The following is a 20,434-nucleotide window of genomic DNA, read 5'->3' on the forward strand; positions in this document are numbered from 1 at the left end:
CTTCTCTCTCATACTTTCTCTCTTTTTCACGTAGGATCCCAGCCAGTTCTCAGCCTTTTATAATACTTGCTCTAAACGGCAATACTTGCAGCTCGGCACAGGATGCAAACACAACGGCGCCGCAGCTGACGCTGGCGGTTGGTGTTTTCCCGTCGGTGGATCCAGTAGCATTGCCGAGCTGCAAGTATCTGTTCTTCCCAGGCTGCTAAAAGCAACTTTTTTTTCACATCCTACACTCTCTTTCAGTCTGCGGTCTTTGCGTTTTGCTTCCATCAAAATCAAGACAACTGATTCAAGTCTGACATTCGGATCAAACAGTAGCCACACAGAACTCCTTTGAGTTTAGTAAAAAAAGAAATGTAGAAAAGAGAAAGCAATTAATTAGGATTGGGGAAGTGCACGCCTATGTTTTTAAAGCGGTAAGGCGAGGCGAGGCGATCCACCACCGCCTTATCGCCTAGGCGACGCCTAGGCGGGTTAAGGCGGGCTAAGGCGAGACCTTAAGCAAGGTGAGCCGCCACCGCCTTGTCGACTAGGCGACGCCTTGAAAACAGAGGTGCACGCACAACATACAGCCAAAATTGAATTAATTCTGCAAGAGTTGGATCCTGATTCAAAGATGCAACAGTGCATCACTTAACCTTTAAAATCCTAATTGCTAATTTCAATTTCAAGAGCACCCAATGGATTCGTGAGGTACAGCCATTCAAACACTGACTTTTTTTTGCTCAAGTAGAAGTTGCCATACCATTTGATGGTAGGTTGAAGGAAGTCACCAAAATGAGACTTTGACAAACTACTACTCCCTCCGTTCCAAAATAAATGCATTTCTAAGACTGGACACGGAAACCAATGTATGGTGTGAAATTAGCAAAATATCCCTTGTCTTTTGTGAGAATAGTCTGGATATTGTCTTGTCTTTCCTATAAGAAGATTCCGGATACTCTTGTCTTTTATAGAAGATAGGTCAAAGTAGCAATTTTTATGGGACAAATTTCAAACTCTAGATGTGCAATTATTTTGGGACGGAGGGAGTACTTTTTTTAATATGTTCATCTAGGTATTATGGTTGCAGTTATCTTGTAAACCTTTGGGTCCTATAATCTAGAGGAAAAAACATATTACATTTCTAGGAGCGGGTCATGCCATCACCCGCTCCTAGATATGCAGTTCTAGGGGCGGGTGATGGCGTCATCTGCCCCTAAAAATGGTAGCCATTTCCAGGGACAAGTGATGCTATCACCCTCACCCGCCCCTAAAAATGCATTTCTAGGAGCAGGTTATCTTTTAAGCCGCTCCTAGAAAAAAATGAGGCTCCCTCTACAAATCTTTTTAATAGTAGTGCCTGAGGCTGATCAGAGATGCAACGACATCGGTGAATAGTAGCTGAAGGGATGGTACGTAGTGGGTAACTTGGGTCAACACAAAGGGTATTTGGATCTTGGAACACATCAGCTAGTTGAATAATAGTAACTTTTCAGCTAGATATAGGAGGGCATCAGCTACTCCATTTGGATTCATCCCAACTGCTACTAATTAGCCGTTAACATAGTGCAACTTAGTATATAAAGAAGGGAAGGTGGCACTTCCTTTTTTTTTTCTAAAAAAGGAAGGCGACACTACAGTCGCAGTCGATGCCGCCGATTACCATGCATATGGGAAATAATCACCATTAAGTAATTCTGCAACATAGTTAACCAACTACAATACTCTGTTCGTTCTAGTGCATAGCATGTATACGATTTGGGGTCATGCTTTTAAGTCAATTTTGACCATCAATTTCTCGCAGAACATATATTGCAAAACCAGTATCCCAAGAGGGTATTTTGAAACATAAATTTAATAGTATATTTTGTAAACTAAACATACTTATAATTTGAATAATCTACATGAGGTAAACCACCACCAGTATAAAAGTTTGCATGAAACCTGAGTACTGAAATGTAAATTACATATAGCACATACACATACTGTTCTTCCGTCCTGGTGGCACAACTAACAGAAGTCTGGCCTCTGGCGCCTGGCATGCTGCTCGTACATGAGGTTCCAAGCTTGTCGCACGCAGCTATGTCGTGCCCGTGCCTTGATCAATCTATTCTAGCTGCGCCTCTACGCTATGAGGCACGGGAGCGCCCAGATGCTCAACTTTATTGATATACAGACGGAAGTGTGCATCTTTCCAGATACTCCTGCAAAGTGCATCTAACTCTACCGTGCCATAAATAAGATCCATCTCCACCAGTGAACGCGGCAGGCCTTCCTCCGGGAGTGAAGTCAGACATGGACATTCATCGATAGTCAGTCTTTGAAGTAACGGCAAGGCATGGATCTTCAAGGGTAATGACTCCAGGCATGGGCATTTAGAGATAGTCAGTCTTTGCAGTAACTGCAAGGCATGAATCTTCGAGGGTAATGACTCCAGATGTTTAAAATGCGACAATGTCACCTCCTTCAAGGATGTTAGGAGCTGCAGCGCCTGCTCGTGATGCTCCAACAACATGTCCACTTTGTCGGACCCTGCAGTGTAAAGAACACCACGGATTTTTAGGCTCTCCAGAGATGTTATCTGTCTGCATATCGGCATGGAAAGAACTTCAATGTCATCAATTTCCAGGCATTCAAGTGGCATTGAGAAACTGTAGTGACCCTCGCTCATCATCTCTTCTGCAGCTGATTTCCAGGCCGATATGAACCCAGGGGATTCAGAAACTTGCAAGGACCTGATACCAGTGAGTGACCTGAAACCCTGCCATTTTGCCAGCGCAGGACACTTTGTAATGCAGAGATTCTCCAATGCCCAGCAGGAATGCAGCTCCACGTACGATAGAACTGGATTTGTTGATATCCACACTTCTTTCAGGGAGGTTAGAGAACCTGAGCCTTCAAGTGTACATAATGCATCACATCCGTCAATATTCAGTTTCTCCAACGATGTGCAGAGATTCAGTTGCACTGATGTTAGTTTTGAGCAGCTTAAGATTTCCAGCTTGGTTAGCAAGGTGAGGCTCTGTAAACCTTCAATTGATTGTAACTGGTCACACTCTTCGATTTTGAGCTTTTGTAATGCTGTACATGAACACACATCAAGAGAAATCAAAAGCCGACTTGTGCCAATGCATAATTCAGCGAGAGAGGCCAACTTTGAGCGTGCCAATAGCCCATCAACCATGTCAGTAATGTCGAGCTTCAAAAGTGATGGTGGGAGGAGGCTAGGACCCGGTACCATTGATGCTGCTTCTGAAACCATGGAAAAGAGAAGCATAGGACACTTCCATATGACAATGCCCTTAAGAGAGCCCAACTCTCCGAGACCATTCTTGCTACAAAACTGGATGTCTGACAATGATATATCTAATTTCTCTTGGGTGACCAAACTGCTTGGAGGGATATCCCACAAACCTTCTTCCATCGTGCTGTGTGCATCAACGAGCATTCCCACAGATAAGCATTTTATCCCTTCGCAGTATTGTACCTTGACGATTTTAAGGAATGGCAGGCTTGACATCAAATTGGATAGCTGTTTCCCTGTAATATCACATCCATCAAACTCCATCTCTTCAACTGACACCGGCAGAACAAGTTTCGGACTGCTTGAAAACAGTTTGGGGCATTTTGCCATTTTAAATTTTTTCAAAGCTGTCATTTGTTGGAGTCCCTCCCATGACAGGTATCTCACCTCTGGAAACAATCGAATGTCCAGTTCTTGCAGGTCCTTCAGTTTGCTGAATCTCAATATTGTTTCGTCTAAAATTTCCATTTCTCCTACTCTATGCCCCTCCAATTTGACGCGTAGCCTACTCTCATCATCTGCTGCAGGGCTAAGTTGAAACGACATATAGTCCAAACATGCATTCCATACATCTATATCGGTTGTGGCATCCGCAATGGGAAAGGGAGGCAACTTAGTCTTGATGCAGTCGCATATCTGAACCCGGCGAAGTTTGGGGAACAGATGCTCAGCTCGTGTGCCAGAAGAGCACAGCTGGAACGGCAAATTCTCTAGAGAGTTGCATTCATTCAGTTCAATGACTTCAAGGTTCTCGTATGGCTGGTCACTTTTGATCTCAACAAATCGCTTCAGGCTTGGAATGTTACACAGTTCTAACACCTTCAAACCACGGCCTAGTGGTATCTTGTCGAGGCGACACATATTAATCAGATGGAGTTCTCGGAGGAGAGGCAACTCGTCGACGGATGGAAGGGTAGACCAGAATTTGCATTTCTCAAGATGTAATGACTGCAAGGAAGTAAGAGAGACAGCAGTGCTACCCAGCCATGACGGAGCAGAACCATTGTATCCTTCTATGTGGAGTTTCTCAAGGCACATGGGAGGCTCAAGGACATCTATGATCTTGAGTTTGCGCAAGGATGTTGGCATATCATCCCATGACAGCCGCAAACTAGTCAGGTATTGTTTGTCACTGAGCCTAGCCTTGCTGGCATCTTCCTTGCTTTCTATGATCTGAAGATTGTAGATGCTAATTGATCCTCTTATTTCATTCAACTTCTCCAGCTGTGCGATGCCGAACTCATGCTCCTTTCTGACGTGAAACGCCATAAGCTCCTGAAGGAAAACCAGATCTCCAACACTGGCTATCTTTGCGTGTAGCTGCTCTCTGGCAAAAAAATGTCGCAAGTTGCGCAGTTTGTGCAGGCCTTTCGGCACAACTGTCTCAGGATTGAAGTCCTTAATATCTAGGACTTGTAACTGGTACAGCTTACATATAGCCTCTGGCAGCTGCAATTTAAGGCCTCTGTAAAAGGAGCGTAGCCAGAGATACCGGAGATTGATAAACGCCGAGATATTGGGTATCAACATGTTCAGGTCCGGATATACCACTTCCATGTTCAATACACGAACCGCTCTTATCTGATTACCCAGCTCGTGATGAAATGTTCTGGCAAAACTCGAGTCGTGTGCACCAAACAGCATCAATGTTCTTAGGTCCTTTTTTGGCAGTGTGCAGAAGGTGTTGGCGAATTCTTGCATGAAGTACTCATTATTCGGTAGGACGGTGCCATCGAATTGCCCATAATATGCTGACTCGGTGATTACAGTGACATGACGAATGAAGTTCAAATCACCTGGAGGCTTCAACTCTTCTATGGTGAAGGATTCATGAGATGAAACTATCTGGGCTAAATCATGGACTAGATCATGCATGAGTAAAGATGGTCTTGGAGGTTCACTTAGGAAAAATCCCCAATCGATCAAGTCTGCTAGATATCTTCTTCCAGTCTCCTCTGCTTGTGTATGCTGGTCGGCCAAAGGTATAAAACCCTGGGCAATCCAAATGTTAACTAGCCACTGTACATGGTACCTCTGATTCTTTGGAAATATGGAACAGTACGAGAAGCATTTCTGGAGGTGCCTTGGTAGATAGTTGTAACTGATCTTCAACGCTGGTATGACATCATCATCACCTTTTTGGTCCTTCCATTCACTGTTATCCAAAATTCTAGTCCAGTACCCATCGTCCAGCCTCCTGCTCAATAGTTTGCCTACACTTTTTGCTGCCAAAGGATAACCCTTGAGCTTGTCAGCTATCTTTCGCCCGATTTCCTGCAGTTTCAAATGCCCTTTATGGTTTTTGTCCCCAAAGGCGCATTCTTTGAACAAAGGCCAAAACTCCTCATCCTTCAAACCGTGTAGGTTGATGTTGTGTCTTGCTCCTGTCATTCTTGCTACAGATGATTTTCTTGTTGTGATTATGACCATGTTTCCCTTGGCATCATTGGTACGCAGTGGTGTGAGAAGCACATCCCAGTTCTCCTTTCTATTGTCCTCCCACATGTCATCCAGAACAAGAACGCGCTTTGACTATATCTCATATCCAAGAATGTTTTGAAGCTCCTTGATGTCGCTGATATCTTCGTGCCTATCCCCGCGCAACAGCTCCAACAGCTCTCGCGTGATCTTAGCTTCATTGAAATATACGGAAACATGAAGCCACAGAGCCTTGTCAAAATGCTTCCTCACTGCTGGATCGTTGTACCCCACTTTGGCTAGGGTTGTCTTCCCCATGCCTCCATTACCAACAATGGCGAGGACGGAGAGGTTCTGTGCAGCCGATTCCTTGCTTGTTAACTTGCTAATTATACAGTTCCGGTCTTGATCCCTCCCATGAACTTTGTGTTCCGTGGGGAAAGGTGACATCTCCCGAGGATCTGTCCATGATGATGTTCTCCGGTATATCTGTAGCCACTTCTCATTCACTTCTTCAAGCTCAAGGGCTTTGCGCACATTACTTGTTATTCTGTGACATTCCACAACTTGTTTTTCTATCGCACGTGAGATATCTTCCTCAGCTACTTCAGGATGCGGTAGCTGACAAGTGTTACTAACTTCTCTGTCAGCTTTGTGGAACAACTGTATGTCCGTTGCTGGTATCGGGAGAAGCGGGTTTCCGTCGCCAATGTCATGCACAAGCTGCACAAAGCAAAATGGATTCTTGTATTCAGAAAATTGAACCAACATTCTAAGTCTTGCAAGATGTATATATATAGACAAACAATACATGTACGGATATACCTCATCGATCTGTTCAAGAACATTGACAGTGCATGCATCTTATTGAAATATTCGGGTATTTTTATGATTTAGCTAGCTATTACTAATCAGTGAAAATAATAGGTATGTTTTGTGGACAGAAACTATTCCACTAAATTTTAATCTCAAAATACATTGTACCAAATTAGTTTGTCGATGCAAGCACTATATTATGAGAAATACTAATAGTCAAAGTTGAATTTTGAAGACTATGTCAAACTAAAATTCGCTCCATATTAATCTAAGATGGAGGGAGTATATATGTGCATGTGTGTGTAGTGATGTGTGTGCCTTGCATGTGCGTGTCACTTTTGACTATAACATGTATATATTTAGGAAAACAAATCATTTGATGGCTTTGTATGGTATGACAGTATTTCCCACCAAAACCAATATATACAATTCCATGGAATGTAGTGTGGTAATGTGTTTGCAAACAATAGTCTGGATCCATACATTCACACTCTACCCTGTAGCACTGGAATGCGTAAGAACTTCTTACCGTGTGTTTGGTTGCCGGATCAATGGGTTGGGTTGGATCCAACCCGGATTTTGGGGACGGAGCTGACCCATCCATTGTTTGGTTGTACTTTTGATTTTGGGGACGGAGTGAACTCATTTCATGTTTGGTTGAAGGAATTGGGAATACGGGTTGGATGGCATGATAACACCGTTAATGAGGGTCCCACTTGCGACCAATGGACCTCACCTGTCAACCTCTCACTTTTTTCTTTTTCTTTTTATTTTTTTCTCTCCCTTATCTTCTTCCTTAGCCCGACGGGAAGGGGGGCCTGCCGCGCAGCTCGTCGGGCCCCCCGCCGCCGGCTGCGCCTTCACCCCGGTCTCCTCCGAAGCCTCCACCCCGGTCTCCTCCGCCTTCACCAGATCCGGCCGCCAGCCGCGGCCTCCTCCGCCTTGCCCTGCGGCGCTCGCCGGCCCTGGCCTCCTCTGCCCACCATGGCCTCCGCCCGCCTCGGCCTCCTCCGTCCGCCGTCGCCGCGGCCTGCCCCACCTCCTCCTCCCGCCGCCGTGGCCGGCACGGCCTCCTCCGCCCGCCGCCGCCGCGGCCGGCCCCGCCTCCTTCGCCCTGCTCCGCCCTGCTGCCGCCGCAAGCAGAGGAGACGGAAACACCGCCCTGCTCTGCCCCGCCGCCACCGCACGCTGAGGAGACGGAATCACCGCCCTGCTCCGCCCCGCCGCCGCAGAGCTCCACCCACCACCGGGCTCGCCGCTGCCGGAGTCCGCGTTGCGTTCGCGAAGAGACAGAAATGACGCCGCGTGACGGAACCCATGGGAGCCGCTCCGTCCCTCAAAATATGGCGGACGGAGCCAACCCGCATATTAGGGGTATATTCCCTAGGGGTTCGACTCATCCCTCACTCAACCCTCAACCCTCAACCAAACAGCCAAAAAACGGGTCCGACCCATCCGGGTTCGCCCCAACCCTCCAACCAAACACACGGTTAGGTGCCAAGTCCAATTATGAATAGTTTAATTTGGTTGCATGCAAAATGAGGATAACATGATTACTTTTTGGAACATCATTTCTATTTCCTTGAAGAAGTTTTGGATGGCTATATTTTTCCACAAAAATACTCAATCTATATTCCGTTTCAACCCCTGCATGCATTTCAACTAACGAGACATTTGACGAAACAGTTAAGACACATATTTGATATATTCTGATGAATTCTTTTTAATAAAAGCCCGATAGTTTGATGGTTCAAACCCAATGTCACATCCAAAATTTGAGCCCACACCTGGCCCGACAATTGGTCGGGTTGTCGGGCCAGATCTGTAGTTACTTTTTAGATAATTTTAGGGCTTTTTAGGATTTGGGTCAAAATAAAGGGCATGCAAGCTTGCTCGAGCCCACGCGATGCACTGGTCGGGTCATCGGGTGGTCAATTTTTTTTTTTGAGCATCACAGAGCCTTCACTAACTTGGAATCAAATTACAATCAATGGCTGCGAGTTCGGACAACCAATCCGGAACATCGTCACGCCAAAAGAGAGCGCTCAGTCGCAGATACCGTACAGGCACAGTAATGAGCGACCGAGTTGGCACCTCTACTCACCCACTCAATTCTAAATTCACTAAACATCTTACTAAGCTCTGTAATGTCGAAGCAAAGTCCCCCAATCGAAGAGCGAACCCCCGAGCCATCCTCGATCAAAGTCTTGAGGTTCTTGCAGTCCACTTCCAAGATTATACGATCATAACCCATCTCCACCGCAAGCTCCAAGCCCTCCCTCGCTGCCAATGCTTCAGCCATCAAAGCATCTTGTACATTGTCGAACCAGCGAGCCGCACCTGAACACACCGCTCCCATATCATCTCGGATCACCACCCCTGCTGCGCCAGAAGATGAATTAGGATAGAAGGAAGCGTCAGTGTTGATCTTAACCCACCCAGGCATCGGAGGTTTCCAGTGTACCACCCCGGCTGTATTCTTTGACTTCGCCGGCATTTTCAGAAAAGACATCTCCTCAATCAACCCGGATATATACCTTGCGATGGCTCCAGGTTCCCACACCTTCCGTCCATGCCGACGATTATTTCTCCCATTCCATAATGCCCAAGCTCCACAAATTAACCATTCCACACTAGAGCTCGAGCACACTTCTTGTCTGAAGATATCCGCTGTCCAGGATTGAGGGTGAAGAGTATTAATCCTGATCCCGAACAACCTTTTGATCTCTGCCCATAGTCTCTTCGCCACCGGGCACAAGAAAAAAACATGATACAATGATTCATCTGGATCACCACAGACTTCACAAAAACTCTCCTTCTCTATATGCCTTCTCTTCATCTCTGACTTAGACGGGAGCGAGTTATGAATCACCCTCCACCAGAACACTCTGATCTTGGGCGGCACATTCACTCGCCACATCGCCCGCCAGACGTTGGACTGTTCTGAAGGTGCCTGTTCATTCGACCCTGCCATAGACACAGCCCAATGATCATCCTTCAACATTCTATATGCAGACCGGACGGAGTAGGTACCATTCTTTTCCAAGGCCCAGGCCAGTACATCATGTTGCAACCTGAGACTTGGTTTGATCTTGAGCACCTCCTCCGCTTCTAGCGCCAGGAAAGATCTGCGCACCTCTTGTTCATCCCACAGTCGGGTACCGGGAATAAAGAGGTCGGCTACCTTGTCCACCTCCGCAGTCGGGAGGCGAACCAGCGGCTTGAATGGTCGCAAGCCTGGTATCCAATTGTCCCTCCAAACATCGATGTTGCCCGGTCCAACTCGCTTAATCAGGCCCTTCTTCAGCACCTCCCGGCCCCAAAGAATAGATCTCCAAGTCACCGAACTGCGTTTTTTCTTAGTCGCAGAGAGGAAATCAGTTGAAGGATAATATTTCCCCTTCAGGACTTTTGCACATAACGAGTCTGGTCTCATAAGCAGTCTCCAACCCTGCTTCCCTAGCATCGCTTGGTTAAAAAGATTAAAATCCCTGAAACCCATACCGCCATGAATCTTGGGCCTTGTCAACTTTTCCCAACGCAGCCAATGGATTTTATGATTATCCACCGAACTCCCCCACCAATAGTTTGAGACCATCGATGTGATTTTCTTACAAATCCCCGGCGAGAGCTTAAAACACGACATCGGATAAGTCGGCACCGCCTGAGCATTTGCTTTAATTAGAACTTCCCGAGCTGCACAGCTTAGTTGCTTCTCTGCCCAACCAGAAATAAAACTTCGAACCCGAGCAGGCACATAATTGAAAGCATCTGCATCTCCCCTCTCAGCCGCCGTGGGGAGACCCAAGTACTTTTCTCCCAAAGCTTCAGTATCAATTTGCAGCCTTGTCAATACTTCCGATCTGCATTCCTGATCGCAGTTGGGGCTAAAGAAGACGGCTGACTTATTCTTATTAACAAGCTGCCCTGAGCCCCGATTATAATCCTCAAGAATTGCAGCGATCCTATCTGCACCCTTCTTAGACGCCTGGGTAAAGATCATACAGTCATCTGCAAAGAGTAGGTGGGATATCCACGGGGCAGCCACACCAACCCGGATCCCTTTAGAGATGTATCGGGGGCCAATGTTCTGCAGCATGCTCGAGAGACCCTCCGTGCAGAGTAGAAATAAATACGGAGATATCGGATCACCTTGGCGAATTCCTCTCGATGGCTTGAAGCAATCCGAAAACACTCCATTCACCCTCACAGAGAAGGTAACCGATGTGACACACTTCATCACCAGATTGCACCAAGAGATCGGAAAACCCAAAGCTTTCATAATTGCATCCAAATATTGCCATTCAACCCGATCATACGCCTTAGCCATGTCAAGTTTGATTGCACAACCCCCAGTCTTACCCTTCTTATTTCTCAAATAATGAACACACTCATAAGCAATGAGCACGTTATCAGTGATAAGTCTCCCAGGCACAAAGGCACTTTGTTCCATCGAAATCACTTCGTCAAGAATTTTCCTCAGCCGGTTGGCCATCGTCTTCGAACAGATCTTATAAAGAACATTGCAAAGAGAGATTGGTCTGTATTGAGATAGTTCTTGGGGATTGTTAATCTTTGGAATAAGAACCAACAGGGTCTTGTTTACCTCCTCCGGTAGCACTCCCCCATTCAAGAAGCTAAGCACCGCAGGCACCACACATGATTTGACCAGCTGCCAATGTGCTTGAAAAAAGCCTGCATTGAATCCATCAACACCAGGTGACTTGTTTGGCGACATCTGAAATAATGCCGCCTCAACTTCATCTTCAGAGTAAGTCTGTTCCAACAGATCACACATAGCCGGCGTTACTTTCCTCACGACATATTTGCATACCAGCTCAGGCTCAAGATCCTCCTGTGCCGAGAAAAGACGGTGGTAGAAGTCACAAGCCAGTTTCTCCAAGTCCTCCTGTTCTGTAAAGGTACGACCACTATCATCTTTCAGCAATTTAATTCTGTTTGAACGACTTCTTGCACGAGCCTTAGCCTGAAAAAAATCTGTGTTACGATCGCCTTCTTTTAACCAAGAAATTCTCGACCGTTGCCTCTCCATCATCTCCTCCCTAGCCAGAACCTCAGAGAGCTTAGACATAATATCCCGTTCTCTATCTGTCGGGCCTCGGTAAAAAGTGCTGCTCCTCTCCACTTCTAGAGCATCCCTTAATTCTCTGACCTGTTTTTTGACTGATCCAAAGACCTCCCGATCCCACGCCTTCAAGGAATTCTGCAAAGACGAGAGAGCGTTCGCGACCACTGTCAGGTCAGGTTGATCCAAGCCTGGATCCCAAACCCTGTTTACAAAATCCACATATTCGCCATGCCTTTGCCACATATTCTCATAACGGAACGGTTTTGCCTTCCTTCTGCCTCGCCCTGGTCTCACCCGGGCCTTTTGTCGAACCTCAACTAAGATCCCACAGTGATCAGATTTTGCTAGAGGGATATGGAAGACCTCTGTATCCCTAAAGGACTCCAGGAACTTGTCATCCCCTAGAGCACGGTCTAGCCGAGCTTTAACATTCCTATCCGCATCTTGCCTGTTATCCCACGTATAGGGGAGACCATGATATCCCAGGTCCATCAGGCGACAGTCATTGACAGCATCCGAGAACGCCGCCATTTGCCACTGTTCCCTTTCAATGACACCTATTTGCTCCTCCGCCGCCAGCACTTCATTAAAGTCACCCACACACAGCCACGGGACAGATGAATGTGCCCTAAGAAACCTCATTAAGTACCAGCTTTCCTTCCTTCGTTCTCTTCGCGGCTCCCCATAGAAACCGGTGAACCGCCATTGCACCACACTTAAGTTTACACATGAGAGTAGCACATCGATATGCGACCGTGACTTACTCTGTTCAGCCATGACCACATCCCCCCTCCACATCAGAATCAGACCACCACTACGTCCCTCCGACTTCACCACAATTGCATTGGGGAAGCCGAGAGCACGTTGAACTCCACGAGCACGTTCTTCATTCATCCTTGTCTCCATCAAGAAGACAACAGCTGGCTGTTTCTCCTCCACTACGTGGAGAAGTTCCTAAACTGCCTCGGGCTTCCCGCAGCCCCGGCAGTTCACACTAAGCAGATTCATTGTGCCCGGCGGGGGCTGCCACTCGCTGCCGCCGCCGATCCTGTGTTGTGTGAGGTACCCCGCCTTTGCTTCTTTAAGGTTTCAATCATGCTATCACCATTCAACTCCCCTCCACCAACCAACTGGTTCACCCGGGTTGAGACAGTGCCCACTGGAACGAGGGCATGTGAAGCACCCAGGGTTAAGTTGAGATTAGGAGTCTGTGTACCCCTCGCCATTGGCTTAGATTTCCTCTTCCTAGGACCCTGACGATAGTCCTCTTCCATTGCCTCAAAAACTAGCTTCTTACCTGCAGCAGGCTGGCCATCAGCTTCCTCCTGCAGAATTTCCTTCCCACTCTTCTTTAGCGGGGACTGAACTTCAGGTTCTCCCGAGTCACCAACCTGACTTTTAGAGTTGCGTGAGCCATCATCATTTGATCGAGCGCCCTTACTATCTGATTTAGTGCCACGACTAGAATGCCTGAACCCGGACGATGATCCACTGCCAAAGGACTCCACAGCCGCCGCAGCAAAGGTTTGCAAACGATGTTTCTTTTCTTCCGGAGCCCTCAGGTTGACATCATATGGTAGCTTCCCAACTTCATTCCTCCCCGCCGGCGTGGGGCACTCCATAGTTGAGTGCCCCATTAGACCACAGTGAAAACATATGTACGGAAGCCTTTCGTACTGAATCGGGAACCAACGAGGGTCTTCGTTTTTGTTAACTCGAAGGAAAATCCCCCGTCTCACTGGCTTGTCAATTTGAATGGCCACACGTGCCCTCAGGAAGGCCCCGCATGCTTTTCCATCTGCATCGACATCCATCTGCACAACCTTCCCCACCAAATCCATGGCCCGGGAGCCTCTCGACCTATTCATCCAGCCGAGGGGTAGGTTCAGAATGCGTACCCAGAGCTCCACATGTTCAAAAACGATCTCTGCAGGGCTTAGTTTCTCATCATATTCTTTCAGCAGAATAGAGTACTTCCCAACCATCCATGGTGATGCAACCATAATCCTCTCCATATCACGGGGGCAGCCAAACTCCACCACGAACAGGTTGTTAATCTTCTCGCCCACTGCTCGCATCTTGAGACCCACCGGGTTGCCCCAGACAGGTCTCATAGCTGAGTACACGGTGCTCACCTTCACCGGAACCGGTGAGAGGACCTTGCCTACCAGGGCCCAGACTTCTGGCGCCAAGGCCTCAGAGTCCTCATCATCGCTAAACTCCAAGACCGCTCCCTCCTCTTCCGTGATCTTGAGGTTTTGGAGCAAGTCAGCAACATTAGGGTTTGGGGTACAGTCCCCTCCCCCCGATCTGCCACTCCCAGCCGATGCCATGGATGGACTGGATGGCACACACCTGTGTAGCCTGCACGATCAGAGTGCAGCCACAGAAAAGAAATCCCGACCTAGAGCACCTAAGCGGCAAAACCCTAGCGGTATATATGGACGGCGGCGCCCGGACGGCTAACCGACGGTTTGCGGGGTCCGACGCCACACTGCAGTGGTGACGGCGGGGCGTGGACGCCGTGGCCGAGTGGCCGGCGGCGTTAGCAGATCAGATCGCCGGTGAGGAGATCAGATCGGGGTCGGGAATTCAGAGTCGCCTAGGATCGCCTCGGTCGCCTCTCCGGGAATTACGGACGTCATTATTCTTCCGTTCAGCACGAACACTCTACCCGTCATCGGGTGGTCAATTTGTCGGGTGGCCTATAATCATCAGATCTATCCGGATGCATGCAAAAGTCTTTTCACATAAATAAATTGCATGCGCACAAAGATCCTTTTCAAATAAGAAAAGTTGTGGGTGTACGTCGTGTGAGGCGCAAGAGAGAAGGAAATAAATCACATCTTGGAGGAGCATATTGGGAAATTTCCTATAGGATTTATTGGAATCCTTCATTAGACAACTACACAATTAAGTTTCGAATCAATGGGGTAAACAAACCGCTTAGGGGTGATGACGATGTCCAGTATAATATTTTAGTTAATTTGAGATGTTTGTTAATAAGGGTTCGAAGTTGTCAAACTGATTTTTTGCTTCTAATTTTTTTTACTCCCTCTGTCCTAAAACAGTTGTTATTTTAACCTTTAAAATTTATTACACAAAAAAGTATTTATTTATCTAGTAAAATCTATCTAATTAAAGTAATATCAAGTATCGAGAAAAAATTGTATAGAAATACAAATAGAGCCAATAAAATGTTTAAGTAGATTCTACATTTCTAGTTCCAATGCATATGTATTTATTGAAGATATAGAAAACAAAATAAATAATACGGGTTTCAATCATAATTGCTATAGAGCCAACAAAGTCATTTCCTACTAAGAGTAATGTGTTTGACATTTCTAAAATATCTATCTTTCGGGAAGGGAGAGTGTAACGTCCCGCCTCCTCGAGGCTGGGCCCGCTTACATCTGGCAGTTTATCCAGGACATAGACTACCCTCGCAGACTAACACAATCTTTTTTGCACGCTTTGTCCTCACTCGTGCGCACACGAGAAGAACTTCCTGGTCGGTCACCCATCCTCAAATTTCTCTGAGCCAAGCATGCTTAACCTCGGAGTTCTTTGGAGATCGGCTTCGGGAAAAAAGTTGCAACTTATAGGTATGAGTATTCTATTAATCTTATTAAGCCTTTGGGCTGGGGTGTCAAATAGAAGGAGTATTTTTTTTTGAACGAACAACACTCGACGAGTGCATTTTTATTTATTAGAATATATTTGGTAGTTGTAGATATACGTATCGTAAACTGCCATATGTATCTCGGGGAGCCTTGCCCCCGAAGTCTTGTACTCTTATATATACCGGGCGAGGCCTCAATGCAATACATCCACAACATTACACCAATCCTACTTTCCTACATAGTATCACGAGTTTGGGTTCTAACCCTAGACCACAAACCCTAGTTTTCCGCTGCTCGCGCCGCCGGCGCCCCTCCTTCCCCGCCGCCAGCGCTCCTGACCATCACGACGCGCATCCAGCGTGCCCCCACGACGATCTGCTAGCGCCCCCCAGGGAGATGTCGATCTCCGCCGGGGGGCGCGGCCTCCACCACCTCTCGGCTGATCCATCGATCTGTCGATCCTCTAGGTGTCGCGGTAGATCTATCTGATCCGCCGCCATCGTCGTCAAGCAGCAATAGATCGTGAAGAACCTATCTGGGTGTCGCCGTCCGCGGGCTAGCCTTGGCCTCCTCCTGCTCCTCCCCTGGCGGGATCCGTCGCTGGCGGTCCAGCTCCGCCGTACCCTCCTCCTATGAGCGGATCCGCGCTAGCCTCTTCCGCCGTGCCGGACTCCTCTAGCACACCGGCCTCGGCCCGCGGCTCCTTCCTGGCGGAGATCCGCCGCTGCCCTCGTCTACACCAGGGCGCCGGCTCCGTCCCATCCCCTTCGTCGCCCCGTCGTCGCTGCACGGGGATCCGCACCGCCGCCGGCCGAGACCTGCGCTGCCTGACCCGGCAGGCTCCTCCGTCGCCGGCGCAGGGACTCGCGCCGCCTGGAGCGGCTCCGCCGCTGCCGGCTGGGACCTGCTCCAGCGGATCCCCTGCCGCCGCCGGCAAAGATCCGTGCCGCCCGCTTTCCAGTGCGTCTCCACCTCGGATGACTAGGACCTGCGCGCCCCGTCAAAGTCCTCCGCCGCCCCTGGTGATTCGCTCCGGCTGCCCCCTCCCATCACCATCTGCCAAGTTCTCTCCCCCCTCTGGTTCGGCTCTCTCTCTCCCCACGGGCTTGCTGCGTTGACCGTGGGAGCCGGGAGGAGTAGAGAGGATGAGAGGCTTGTGCTACGCGCACCCGGAGGTCCACACGAGATGTTGCTGCTGATTAGTTTTTTTTGGTAATTTCTCTTATTTTTTACTTGATCACTGATTGAGATTGCGTCGCCCACTGCCCGTCGACCGCATGCCTCTTCTTCGACATCATCACCGGCCGTTTTACTTCAACACCCGTGTCGCCTGGGCTGGCGTGCGGTGCACACCGGTGCACCACCAGCAGCACCGCCAGGCCCCTCCGCGACACGGTCTCCAAGCTGATCGTCCCCGACTTCTCCACCATATTTCCGATCTGCGCGGCATCGTCATCCGTTGTCTCGTGTGTTCACCCTCGGTCTGATCAGCCGATCAGCATACACGCACGGATCTGGGACGGGTGTTCTCAGTACGCGTGCATCTTCCCCGAGCATGGAGGGCTGCCGCTATGTCGTCTCTTCGAGCAGCAGCGGTTCCACACATGTCTCCTCTGTCACTGCATCTACACCGCCGCCGACCACATCCACGATCTCCTCGTCAACTACGCGTCGCTGCGCCCTTTGCGCATGGTCTTCATCAAGATGTACGAGTTCTTCGCCGTCTCTTTCGAGCGCCGCCGCCGTGTCATCCGGATCATTCGCCCTTGTGCTAGAAATTCTAGGTTCCCCTCCTCACTTCGTCTAGCACAACCACGTCGCCAGTGTCGCCATCTCGTTCCCGACTACTTCGTCTACTCCAGAAATAGCAGGCGTTGGCGTCTTCTACCTCGCCTTCTTCTGCGCCTGCGACCCGCCATGGAGGCCTTCTCTGCTGGTCCCCCCCGGCGACGGCGTCTGGCTGTGCATCCTCTCGTGCACGTCCGGTATTGGCAACACCAGTGCGTGCCCATCGTCCCCGGCGCATTCCCGAGCCTGGCAAACCCGGGCATGTGTCGCCCGATGGCCTGACTGCATCGACTTCGGCATCGCTTCCTCTACGACTGCCTCGACGCGTCGCCATCTTCGTCTCCGGCGTCTTCCCCATTACGCCACCACCATGGCACCTCCTTGTGCGCCCGCGGCTTCATGTGCAGCTACCTCATCTTCGACAGCCTCAACAACTCTACGTCGACCTCGGCTACTCTACGCACGACATCTTCGACCATGGCTCCTTGCCCTCTAGCTCGGCTACCTCGACATCGGCACAAAGGGCTACCATCCGCATGAGTTACTCGCCGGTTTTCTCTCCAGTCGTAGCATCCGCACCACACTGACTTTATGACTGCAGAGGGATGTTAGTCCGTTGGCTACTGCTTTCGGCTTCTTCTCCAGTCTCACCGTATGCGGTGCTCCCGTTGTGACTGCGGGGGGAGTATTAGAGTATATTTGGTAGTTGTAGATATATGTATCGTAAACTGCCATATGTATCTCGGGGAGCCTTACCCCCCAAATCTTGTACTCTTATATATACCGGCCGAGACCTCAATGCAATACATCCACAATATTACACCAATCCTACTTTCTTACATTATTATGTAGTAGAAAAATACAAGATTATATTTCTGAAAGAGGAAGTATTAACTATTAAGTTAGCAGTCATGCTTGTCCTATCCCAGGCTAGTGCGTGGTTTTGAGGGATTTTTCCTCCATTAAATGTCAACGAAGTTATGATATTTCCGGGTTTTCCTGTACTGAATATGAATAGAAAACGCGTTTTCTCTATTTGTCCAAGATTCCGTTTTGATAAACTTCATCGAAGGTAATTAAACGCGAAACAAATTGTAGTGAAAAAAGAAAATCCCACCGGCCGGAATTTCGACAGGATGTTAGGAGCTGACCTTACTGTTGTCGTCGTCGTGGTCGTCGTTGTGTTCGTCTTGCTCCACCTCGCCCTGGATGCGGTAGTACTCCAGCGCGCCGAGGAGATCCTCGGCACCGTATGCCTTGTGCTCGGCTTCTTCCCTGAGGTGTCGAACCAGCGCCGGGTTCTGGATCTCCATCTCCTGAGCCTCCGTGAGCACCGAGTGGAGATCTCGGTGGGCAGCAACGAGTCGCTCCACCACCTCGACCCGTAAACCGGCGCCGGAAGCCCATAGCGGCAGCTTGGGGTCGTCGTCGACGACTCCGATGTCTGGAACAATCGCCTTATCCATCTCACGACGACGCTGGGACCAGGGACGACGGTCGACGGGGACAACAACTACGAGCTGGCCGGAGGTGGAGGACGACGAAGAGACAACGCGGGGTGTGGAACTTGGGATGTTTTATTAAGCCCAAGCAAGGATGCGTTAGCAGCTTTGAAATTAAGCCCAAGGAAACCGGCCACAGTCGGTGTCAGACCAACCACTCCGCCCCGTGTAGTCAGGTCAAATGCGGCCTATCACACTCGTCTATTTCACACTCGAATCGTGGTAGTCGTTTTGCTGCAGAAGACATGTAAAACAGTATTCTTTTTTTTAATATTGTGAAAACACTCATTGAAAGGAATGAATCCATACAGTAATGCTATCCTACATCACACACACAGGTGTACAATATTATTCTACACTCACCTTCTATTACTAGCAGAAATAATCCACTACGACAAAAACGATTTCGTTGGAACATCCCGTTTTTTCAAGTACAGGTCAAAATGTAAACCAATCCTATAAAAAAGGCGAAGCTACTGTAGTAGTTGATCCGCCCTTAGAGGTAGGTGAGGGCGTCACCCATCCCTAGAGACTCCGTAATTATTTTAAATTTTCAATAACAACTGCAGCACCTGATCCGTCCTTAAAAATGTATTTCTAGAGGTGAGTGAGTGCGTCACCCATCCCTAAAGACTATGTAATTATTTTAAATTTTCAATAATAACTACTGCATTATTGTATTAATGAACTAATTAGTGATCAAACTAATCACGAATTACATAACTGAGTTACTATATTATTAAAGAGAACATATCAGGTGCAAACCAACATGTTTATGCAAACATGCAAACTCCAATCTGGACCACCAGATCAACATTCAAGGGAGGGGTGCAGGGGAGTGGGATGCGAATTTGCAAAAGTGTGATTACCCAATCCAAGAGCGGCTAGTTAATTGTAAAATTACCCAATCCCTTCATACCCCTTGGATGTTGATCCGGTGGCCCAGATTGGAGTTTGCACGATTTGCACGGAGAGGTTAGTTTGCACATGATATCTTCCCATTATTAAATCATGTTTAGTAAAAAATGTCTGTAATTGCGCACACTAGCTATATCTGGTTGCTTAATGTAACTCGCTCAGTACTTTTAGTAACTTGCTTGCACTACTACAAAAACTGATTAACAATGATATTTTTCTGGAGCTCTAAGGCGGGCACAAAAAATCACTGCCTCTATTAATGCCCAGCATTAACAGATGCGGTTATTTCTTATTAACTGAGGCGGTTACATAAACCGCCTCTCAAAATACATTAACTGAGGCGGTTACCATTAAACCTACCGCCTCAGTTAATACCCCTATTTTCAGAGGCGGTCACATTATAAAAACCCGCCTTAGTTAATAGAATAGCCCAATTAAAATCCATATGAGCCCAGAACCGTAGCAAATCCTAACCCTATCGCACGCCTCTGCGCCCTTCTCTCGTATCGGGACCCGCACCCCCATCTCTTTCTCCCTTCTCCCTTCTCTCTTCTCCCTCTCCATCTCTATCTCCGACGCCGCCAGCCCTCCCTCTCCATTCTCCCTCCCCATTCGCGCAAGACAAGGCAGCTCGGCGAGCAAAGACCGGATTTGGCGAGCAGGGGCTGGACCCGGCCTTCCCCGGCGGCGGTGGCTCGAATCCGGCCGCGGCTTGGGCGGTCGGCGGCCGTGCGCTACTCGGTGGCGGCGGCGGTAGCCACAGGAGCGCGGCCGGGCCGGCGGGCGGGCGGCCTTCCCCGGCAGCGGCTCTGCAACCGCCTCTGAAAATGCTTTATTTTAAGAGGCGATTGCTCAGAGGCGGTTGCCTCTGCCCGCCTCTGAAAACTTTTTTCAATCGCCTCCGAAAATAATAGTGTAGTAGTGTTGCGGTAGCCATCTCTGCCAGCCCAGTTGCGCCCCCTCTCCAGCTAGCTAGCATGCAAGTGGATGC

General features: G+C 48.6%; 2 protein-coding genes across 2 annotated transcripts; both read right to left on the reverse strand.

Annotated features, from left to right (window-relative positions):
• Positions 1-2,092: 2,092 nt before the first annotated feature.
• LOC120685150 (disease resistance protein RGA2-like) lies at positions 2,093-5,794 on the reverse strand. Its single transcript, XM_039966980.1, has one exon. The coding sequence runs from the start codon at positions 5,792-5,794 to the stop codon at positions 2,093-2,095; it is 3,702 nt and encodes a 1,233-aa protein (XP_039822914.1).
• On the reverse strand, positions 4,602-18,595 carry LOC120686194 (putative disease resistance RPP13-like protein 1). The gene is made up of 2 exons (XM_039968369.1): positions 18,175-18,595; positions 4,602-6,430 (listed from the first exon to the last, which is right to left on the reverse strand). The coding sequence occupies exons 1-2, from the start codon at positions 18,487-18,489 to the stop codon at positions 5,822-5,824; spliced, it is 924 nt and encodes a 307-aa protein (XP_039824303.1). The 5' UTR covers positions 18,490-18,595; the 3' UTR covers positions 4,602-5,821.
• Between the last annotated feature and the right edge of the window lie 1,839 nt (positions 18,596-20,434).

The sequence above is a fragment of the Panicum virgatum genome, chromosome 8N, assembly GCF_016808335.1.
Source record: "Panicum virgatum strain AP13 chromosome 8N, P.virgatum_v5, whole genome shotgun sequence".
NCBI classification, from domain to species: domain Eukaryota; kingdom Viridiplantae; phylum Streptophyta; class Magnoliopsida; order Poales; family Poaceae; genus Panicum; species Panicum virgatum.